Here is a 10,179-nt window from a genome sequence, read left to right as displayed (position 1 = left end):
TTATGGGAAGTGAGAAATAAACAAGAAAGGCGAGAGACACTAAAGCAAGCAAGCAAGCCCTCACACACACTCACGCACGCACACACACACACACACACACACACACACACACACACACACACACACACACACAGAGAGAGAGAGAGAGAGAGAGAGAGAGAGAGAGAGAGAGAGAGAGAGAGAGAGAGAGAGAGAGAGAGAGAGAGAGAGAGAGAGAGAAGTCCAAGAGTACCGTAGGCCTAGATCTACTTATGTATTCATGGGTCAAAGGTTCAGCCAATCGTAGCCCAGTTTACGCCCTCTATGTAGGTTAAAGGTTTCTCTACTTTAACTTCCAGTAGGGTTGTGTGCGATCCCGATCCACAAGGATCGGAGATCGGCGAGCCGATCATGATTGGGATCGAATTGATCGATCCGATCGAGCCGATCTCGATCTCTAGTGGATCACCGAGCACTTATCGCTCTCTACTCCGATCTCTTCCACAAGGAGAGACAACACAAACTTGCATAAGCATTGTTCTTCTAAGGTCAAAGACCCCAACCCCTAGACCCCTAACCTAGTGATTGTGCGGGCGGAGAGAGGCAGCGGTGACAAAGCGGTGGTGTGGGGCTGTTGCAGTCTTTCCTTCCGGTGTCGATAAATACGGTATAAAACCCCCATGAATAAACTGCTTTTGTGAGTGTTTTCGACTATAACAAGCATCACCAAGCTTATATATATATTGGTAAATCAATTCAAAGGTTTGGACACTTAAAGACATGAACCAAACAAGGAAGATTGCACGGCACAGTGAGTTATATTACACTGCTTGTGCATATTTTTTAAAGGAGTAAAACCACCGGCTCGGCTCGGCTCGGCTTGATCACGATCTGTGAGTCGAATCCTCCCAGCTCTTCGTCTTTCTTGTTTTTGTTTGTTTTTCCACGCTTGCGTTTGAAAATAATATTCTATTTTACGGATATATGCATCTTTAATTTTGTGGACGCGTTATCACGCTACGTTTGGAGACGGTCGGTGTCTTTTTCTACAAAAAGGACAATCAAATGAGCAATGAGTGAATGAGCGGTTTAGGGAGCAATAGAGTGAGCGATCATGATCAAGATCGGAGCGATGGTCTAGAAAGGGATCGAGCCGAGCGATCGTCTACTCCGACTACTCGCTCACTTCACAGGCCTCATACGGGGTGCCCACTACGGCTGGATCGGGCCGATCACCCGACTCGATCGCCTGAAACTGAAAACAAACACGTTTGTTTTTTTAGGCGATCGTGTTGGAAGATCGGCCGATCCCGTCCGTAGATGGCACCCCGTATAACTTCCAGGTCGTCGGGTACAATCGCGACGGGGCTGTAGTGTGTACTGAAGCCACAAGAAAGCAACCCGACCCGATCGGCCCGATCCGACCCGATCGCGTATGTGGGCACCCCCTATAACCTCTATGACTCTATGGCGTCGGCCTATAGTTTTTTTTATAAATCCTCATAAGAATAAACCAACAATAAAACTCAGAAAATTTAATTTATTGATTTTTTTTTTTACGTGGAGGACAAGTTATCACACAGACATGCTTTCGGGTGTTTTGAAGAAGATACCGAAGAAGCCTAGAGCCAAGGCTAATATTATTTTGCAGGCCTAGATTCTAGATTAGATTTAGTTTGTCTAGGACTTTGCGATGAATGATTCAGGCTTCGGGAAAAGAATAAAAATAAAGTAAATAAGACGCTCAGTTTTGGAACGATTTATACCTCCATTTTAATCGAAAGGTTTGGATTCCTTTCTTAGAACTTGTTTTGGTAAATTAGGCCTAAACGAAGGTAGCAGTAACACCAGAGAGTTTACAGTAAACCCTCTCTGGTAACACTCCGCAGTGTAGATACTGGGCCTATATTGAGCAGGGGATGCACTTCCTCATAAGGTGTTAACGGGTCTATCTGTTATCAATGGCTGGCCTGCTGTCGTAGAACAGTGCATTGTTGACAAATGAAGATGCTTTGACGGCTTGTGAATCATAACGTATCACATCGTCCGATCATGTTTTCCATACCGTATTCCTAGCAGAAAGAGAATCAGTTAAACAGTTAAAATGGTACAGACGTATCAGTCACCCGTAAGGGTGTATAAGTACCCTTTTGAGCTGGTGATGGCAGTGAGTATTTCTGACTGGGGCCTAGGCCTGAGTTGTACCGTAGATTTCTAGATCTAGATCTAGATCTACGTAGAGTAGATCTAGAATCTAGATCAAGATTCTAGATAATCTAGACATCTAGATCTAGAGCTAATGTAAAAAAAAAACAAATGTTATTATTAGACTCTATTTTACTGTAAAATGTGGCCTTTGGCTGTACTGTATCATTGTCATGTTCTGTGTCGTTGTGTGTAAGTACAGAGTGTATGTTGACTTCAAGTTGATGGACCTGTTATTACTTCTAAACTAAAGTGGGCGGTTGGCGGGTGCTCTGGTGTGGTTTGCTTCTTGCTTCCTATCAAACATCTATTATTATTATCTCCCCTTCTTCTTTTTTATGTTTGTTACTCTCTTGTAACACCTCTAATCTTCTGGCGCTCATATGACCTTATATGCAGTTGCGAGCGCCGTAAAACCTCTACTAAAACTAAACTAAACTAGATTCTAGATCTAGATCTAGATCTATTATTTCTAAAGTCTAAAGCCAAAGGTAAATTTATAGAACGAAGTGACTGTTTCTTTGAACATTCGGGTTCGGGAAAATAAAGTAATAAAGTTGAACTTTATTTCTCCAAACGGTTTCCGATCTCGAGATTTTTTGGTCATTTGCGAGATTTAGGCATCATCATTTCTGATTTCAATGATTTCATTCTTCCATTCTGCGAGGACTGGGACGTGGGCCTGGGAGCTGCATTTTTTGCATCGAATTCAATTTCTAGAGCTAGATTTCTAGATCTTGATCTAGAGATTTTTAAATGTCTGAATATTCAGATACTTCAGTTGTGGTTGGGTCAACATTCCCGGACTATACTTCATTTGAAAATACCTTAAAAAGTAAAAGGTACTGCGAGAAAACAAGACTGCTTGACCTTGGCAGTAATGGCAGTAACCTATTTTGTATTTAGTCACCCAGCAAAAACTAAAATCTTTCATGTAAAAAAAAAAAATTCTCTCCACCCCCCCCGTTCAGACCTTACACACACACCGACACATGCATACACACGCACGGCACACTCACACACACACACACGGGCCACTCCATTCGCTTATTATCAACAGATCTCGAAGACGGAAACCGTTCGTAGAAATGGAGTTCAAGTTTATATTCTCCCGAACGTTCAGAGAAATAGACCTGGCCTTTATATATAAACACTCCCGTCTCATAAAGGGTATTATTTTGTAGCTTTTTATGTTTTTTTTAAGGCCCTGAACACGATTTTGGCATTGAAAAACGTCGCAAATGGTTAGTTTAGATGTTACAGTGCAATATTTCAGGGGGGGAGGACCCCCCTATGCGCCCTACTACACAGCTATTACGTACTTGCATATTAGGGGGAGACCCCCTGAAACCCCTCTAACGACTACAAAAGCATGCATTATTTTAAAAAATCATAAAACTTAAAGCCTTCTTTAAAAAAACTAATCTTATTCGTATATCCGATGGCACTAATGTGGTGAAGGAGCTGACTTCCGGTAGTGGATGTGATGCGAAACGGGAGTACTTCTATAAAAATACCCTAGATCTAGAATCTAGACTGTAAACTGCAATCGTGATGCTGAACCTATTGTGGAAATGGAAACAAAACAAGCTTAAATAAAAAAACCCGAAATGTAGACATGGTAACCGGGAACAAAGTCACGAAGTATACAGACCCGGTAGCGGAAACCTTTTGTGATTTCGGAAAGTTTCAGCCCCCACACCGGGTAGAAGAATTCTTTTGTGATTTCGGGACAAACAAAGAGCAAGAGAAGGCGAGAGATACAGAGAGGAGAGAGAGAGAGAGAGAGAGAGAGAGAGAGAGAGAGAGAGAGAGACAGTGACTGCTCGTTTGAAATCATGACATTGTTCTTTCTTCAAATTGTCTTGATTCCTCCAACTCCACAACAGAGGAAAAACAATCGTTGATCGAAAAGACATATCTGCAATCTTCATTTAGATCTAGATCTAGATTCTATGCCTCAAAACTAGACCTCTATGATTTTTGTCTGTCTGTTTAGACTAGACCTAGGCCATAGGTCTAGAAGAACCTAGAGGTCTACCCTGAGCCAAGAGGGCGCCGAAACTTTCTGAAATCATAAAAGATTTCCCCTGCCGGGTCTGTATACTTCGTGACTTTGTTCTCGGTTACCGGGTATGTATACACTTCCTTAAAAAAAATAGACAAAAAAACGAACTAAAAAGGCCTCGAAAACAAAAACAAAACAAAAACTTAGGTAAATTTTTACTTTTATGCACCTACACAAGGATAAAACAAGTCAAATATTACTACGCCTCTGGTCCTACTGTAATATAGATCTAGTTCTGTTTTCAAACATCAATAACTCAACTATTGATTTTCGTAAAAAATGAAGGCCATATATTCATGTTCAACATGCAAAATACTGTTAGAAAAACAGGTGAAAACATGTACATGAGACGGCAAAACTTGTAATAACAACACACACACACACACACACACACACACGCACACACACACACACACACGCACACACGCACACACACGCACACGCACATACACATACTTCCGTAATGAACGACCACCCCAACAAACACAATATAAATTTAAAAAATAAACCTACCCCTACCCCTAGCCCTCTATTCTACTCTACTCTGTCTTGTAGTGGTCGCACCTTACGGAAGTCCTCCCCACATAGATCTGGTAAATGTACTTCAACTTTGACTTTTTTGTAGTGCCAGTGCTCTTCAACCTTTAATATTGATCTACTAGTCTTTTATAACTTTGCATTGGCTTCCTGTTGAGAAAAGGATTGTGTACAGGTTGGCCACCCTATGTCACAAATGTTTGAATGCTAATGCACCATCATATTTATAAAATCTGTTAAAACTGTACATTCCAACTCACAGTTTAAGGTCATCAGCTGACAAATAGAAATGTATTTTACCATCTATGAAACTTAAAACAATGGGTGAAAGGGCATTTGAATACCGAGGCCCCAAGTTCTGGAATGCTTTACCAAGTACTTTAAGAGAGATCAAATCTTTTGGTTCATTCAAATGTCCGCTGAAGTCGTTTCTGTTTTAAAATTTAATTAATAAGATGGATATTTGGAATTTTCTTTAGTCAGAACACGTTTTATGTTAATGTTGTCTGTTGTACGTTTTACTGTATTGTTAAGCGATCAGAGCCTGTGTACTTTAATCGGGCTTGAGCGCTATATAAATGTCATTTATTATTATTATGATGAGAAGTTATTTTCTTCATGATTTTATTTCTGAAACTCTCAACCTCGAAATGATAGCTTCATAATATTCTGCCTTTACTCACAATGCTCAATGCTGCATTAAGTTGAATGTTGCAAAAGGTTGTCTTTGGTACATGAAGAGAGCTATCTAGATATTAGGAGCAGTTTTTTATATCACAGAAATGATATAACTTACATTACTTAAGTACACCTGAATTGAAGATAGATTTATAATGGTAGCGTGGTGTAATATGTTTAGTCTCATCATAGTTGTTAAATTGATAGATGATTTGCAGTTAATGAAATGCTGTGTATGTGATTTTTTTTCTTTTTCTTCTTACCAGGCATATGAAAAGCGTTTTCCCACATGTAAGATGATTCCTGTTTTCCTTGGTAGCGACATCATGCACGAATTCAAGTCCAAGGATGGCGCAGAGCATATAGTTGAGCGCAGATGTAAACTAAATGTAGATGCCCCTTATCTTTTGAGAAAGGTAAGGGTAATTGACTGAATTTGGAATATTTGAGGGTGGTTGGCGGGTGCTCTTATGTGGTTTGCTGCTTCTTTCCTATGAAACATTTATTGTCCTTAAAATCTCTCCTTCTTTTTTATGTTTGTTACTCTCTTGTTAACACCTCTAATCTTTTGGCGCTCATATGACCTTATGCAGTTGCAAGCGCCGTAAAACCTCTACTAAAACTAACTGGGAATATTTGTGTTAAAAAGCAAGTTTCACCCCCCGGGGCAGTGCCACGGACTGTAGCGTCTTTAGGCCATTTCCAAAGGGGGGACATTTCTCGTTCAAGCATAGTAGAATTGTAAATGGGCTGACTCATGTCACGCTCATAACTGTGCCTGATCTACAACGGGGAACTGCTGCTTTTTCTTTCCTGATCCTTACTATTGTCATTTTCCTCTACTTCTTTTGTATGTTTGTCACTCTTTTGTGACCGGCTATTTTGGGGTGCCTTGATAGTCGAAGCAGACCTTGTGCTGTTGAAGCTAGAGAGGTGAGCAGTCTAAGTCTGATTCCCTGTGAAGACTTCTCTGTTGACACCCACCCCTTGGCGCTCATATATGACCTTTTATGCAGTTGCGATCGCTGTACAACTCTCTACTATAATAATAATAATAAATAAAAAAGAAATAAAAAAAAGCAAGTTCTCATTCACAGTGTGTTTTTTTTTCCCCCTGTTGAAGAACTTGAATAAGATTTGCAGAAAATCTTTTTTTTTTGTCATGGGATGGGGGGTTTGTGTGTTTGAATTCAGTTTCGTATATTCATGTTTGTTTGCTACTTTCGATTTGTAACTCAATCTGAATCTACTGGCGTTCTAGAGACTCCGATAGCCCCCCCGCCCCCCATAAACCGTAACTTGGAATTTTAGGGAGCATTCTAAAGAAACTCCTATTTTGTATCATAGAATAGGTGGCAAATCTGTGGGCATCAAAAGTTGTACACTAACTAGCGCGCACATAGCGAGCGAACAGATTTTCAAGTCCCAAATTTTATTCTTCTTTCTTTGAATCCAAAACATGCACAAGTATAACATAGTAAAAAGAAAAAGATATTGGTTTTAGAGGGGGCAGATCAAATTAACACGACCTCAAGTTTTGTTTACTGGAATCTTTTTTAGCTGCTTGATGTTGAAGCCAATGATGGTTTTAATTTTTATGAGCACAAATTATGATTTGCTTTGACTTTTTCCTCCACTTTACACTTTCACCCATTGAAAATATTCTATTTGACTGGTTTCACAATATTTGGACCCTTACTTGAACTGCACATGAATTTACGATTTTCTGTTTCCTTGTATTTCAGCTGGCTGGTGTTGAGTATGTAATCTTCATTCAAAAGAATCATCTCAATCGTCGCAAGAGGACCTTAGATATCTTTGCTCACAATGAGAGTTTCTCCTCCCGCATCACCATCAATGAACACTGCCACTACTCAGTAAGTGTGAAGAGCGACAGAATGCTAGACACTCTTGTGTGAACTTTGTTATTAAATAATGTCAATATTTGACAAGGAACCAAAGGAAACAATTACCAGTGCTTCCACTCTTCCGTACTTTTGCGGAAATCCGTACTTTTTGCCAGTTCCGTACTTGTTCCTCCATCATTATCAACTCCCTCTGTAAAAAAACTGCGACAGCGTAGGACTACCGAAATTCCGTTGCAAAAGATCTGTACTTGCCTTGGTATCGGCCAGATTGTGCATTTTGTGTAACCGGCCATTATTCTGCTATGCCACGTGTATTCATTGTGGGTTGGTCGGCAGTACATTTTTACCTGCAAATTGATCAAAATCTGGTAAACTTTTTGTGCCAATTTCCTCCTTTCTATCATTCACTCATTCCTTCAGTCTATCTTTGGGCTGGAAAATCTGTGCGTTGATCAAGTAAATTGATTTGTGATCTTAGATAGAAAATTACTGTCAGAAAAAAACTCTTTTTTTGCAAATTTGTCTAAATCTAGAGAAATGATCAATGCGAAGATTCTACGGCACAGGAACGCGACAAGGGCCACGATGAAAGAAATTTATGCTTAAACTACTAAAGTCAAGAAAAATTCGAAGTGGTGTTCCGAGGTTGTGACATGCGACATTCAGACGTGAAAATTGAGGAAAATAAGGGTATACGTTGGGTAACTATATTGTGAAGGTACATATCTATTCATTATTCCCTGGTTTGCCTTCTATCAATGGTGCGATGACAGATTAATTGAATTATAATAGTAATGGAAATGGAAGGGGAACCTGCTTTAAACATTGCCAGTAATGGAAAGATATGTAGGTGTAGAAATGAAACAAGACAAAATGTTGGTTTCAAATAAATGTTATGGGTTGTAGGCAATCGCTTAGAACAGTCTCCCTAATGCCATGTTCAATCCTCTAAAAGCACTAAATTTCAATTTCTTCGGGGGTTTCGCACCCTGAACCCCCACCGGGACGCTGTCCCTGGACCCTGCTGGTGGCAGAATTTTCTTTACTTTTCAGCTGGTGGAAGCACTGAATTACATAAATGAGGCCTTTTTCTTTCATCACAGGGTCATCATGTTCCTTTAAGTTTTGTAGCTTGAAAGCAATTTTTGGACCAATAGGAACTCTGGTCAAAATTTTTACACATTTGCAAAACGATCATAAAAGATGAGCATTCCGGATCTTAACTCTTGTCCTGCGTCTGTGCCGAGATGCGAATCTTATCAGCAACCGATTACGTCGGACGTGCCGGGCAGGCCGCCGGGGTCACTCAGTGTGTACTGTTGGTGTACAGCGCGCGCGCCGGGAAACATGTCTTTTCACCATGAATACTGGGGGAATGTGTAAATCGATGATGAAAATAATGTTCTATCTTTCATAACTCTCTATTTATATAGTGTTACAAACACATGAATAACCCCCTCTCACAAGCTGATAAGACATTACGAGTAGTTACGCCCATTCGAATAACCTTTATGGATGCTCTTGTTGTTATGAATGACCTGAGGTCAATTTCCTAAAGTTTTGCACTCAAATTGTTCTTTGTACCTGCACAATGGTATTCAAAACTATTAAACAAGCTTATTTTGTATCAGGTAGTATCATTTCATACAAGATCAAGCTCATTTGAAAGATTTTGTATAGAAAAATGGAAGTCTTGTTTCCTGACTATCCTTTCGAGCTCCTCATGTCTAAGTGGACCAATTTTTTCTATAATTTCATTGGACGAGCATCTAGAGCTACCAACTTTGTGTTTTTTTAACGAGACGTATGCCTCGATTATGAACCAACGAATTCGGTTCTAGAAGAAGGCCACAATTCACACAAACTGAAGCAGATTGACGCACACACACTTGACCTGCATGAATGGGGATCCGACTTGGGACCCGAATTTCACGTAAGGTGATGCGCGGTGTGCATGCGCTGAGCCAGGGGCTGCAGGCGAGGTGCCGAAATAGGCTTATCGGGCGACATATAAACCCGGCTCCCGCAGGACGAGGGTTAAATATTAATTTAGCATTGCGTTATTTATGTTATGGCCTTTTCACACACTAAGTTTCATTGTTGGATGGTGAATAATAAGGTCACAATGAGCATTTGAAGTAGGTGCCAAAATGCCTGGCATTCTGTGGACGCTGAGCCATAAAGTGCTCGGCAGTGAGCGAGGTCAGGAGTAGGAAGTGGTTTATTCTCTTGATTAATTAACAATTTTCTTTTTTTGTGTGTGTCTAAAAGGTTCACCCTGACAACCCCACGTGGACTTGCTTTGAGCAGGATGCCAGCCTAGACATTAAACATTTCTTTGGCTTTGAGAGTACAGTGGAGAAAATTGCAATGAAGCAGTACACTGCTAATGTGAAGAAGGTATGTGGAAGATTAATATAACATTTGTTTTGCTGTGCATATACCAAAGGAAAAGGATGCAATGAAATAAATAAATAAAACTATGCGTTTGATGTAGATGTTGTTTTTCTAGCTCTTAGCTCACTACGCTGTACACATATAAAAAGAAACTATCAAAATTAGAGTACTTGTAACAACTAATTTTCTTTATAATTTTATAAATTTTATTATATTGTTGAAACATGATTTAAGTTTCATTACATTAAACTGAATCAGGGGGCTCTCGTGGCCTAGGTGTTAAGGTGTTGGCCTCTCATTCAGAAGGTCCCGGGTTCGAATCCGGGTAGCGACCAAAAAATTGTCTTCTCTAAAATTGTGTCCTTTCACCTCCTTTCCTGCTCTCTAGCAATGTTCTGTTGTCTGCTTTCATTTCCACTTTCTGCGCCCCACCCCCTCCTCTGGGTT

At 40.2% G+C, this 10,179-nt stretch overlaps 1 protein-coding gene across 1 annotated transcript in view; it reads left to right on the top strand.

Annotated features, from left to right (window-relative positions):
* Positions 1–1,331: 1,331 nt before the first annotated feature.
* Positions 1,332–10,179, top strand: part of LOC101862411 (SEC14-like protein 1) — a gene marked incomplete in the record, with an annotated part of 47,251 nt that continues 38,403 nt past the window's right edge. Inside the window, 4 exon segments of the mRNA XM_013082139.2 lie at positions 1,332–2,146; positions 5,734–5,883; positions 7,213–7,344; positions 9,607–9,735. Of these exon segments, the coding sequence (XP_012937593.1) occupies positions 2,084–2,146; positions 5,734–5,883; positions 7,213–7,344; positions 9,607–9,735 (474 nt within the window).

Source organism: Aplysia californica, unplaced genomic scaffold (genome assembly GCF_000002075.1).
Source record: "Aplysia californica isolate F4 #8 unplaced genomic scaffold, AplCal3.0 scaffold00161, whole genome shotgun sequence".
NCBI lineage: Eukaryota > Metazoa > Mollusca > Gastropoda > Aplysiida > Aplysiidae > Aplysia > Aplysia californica.
This window is presented reverse-complemented; position numbering and strand designations above follow the sequence as displayed.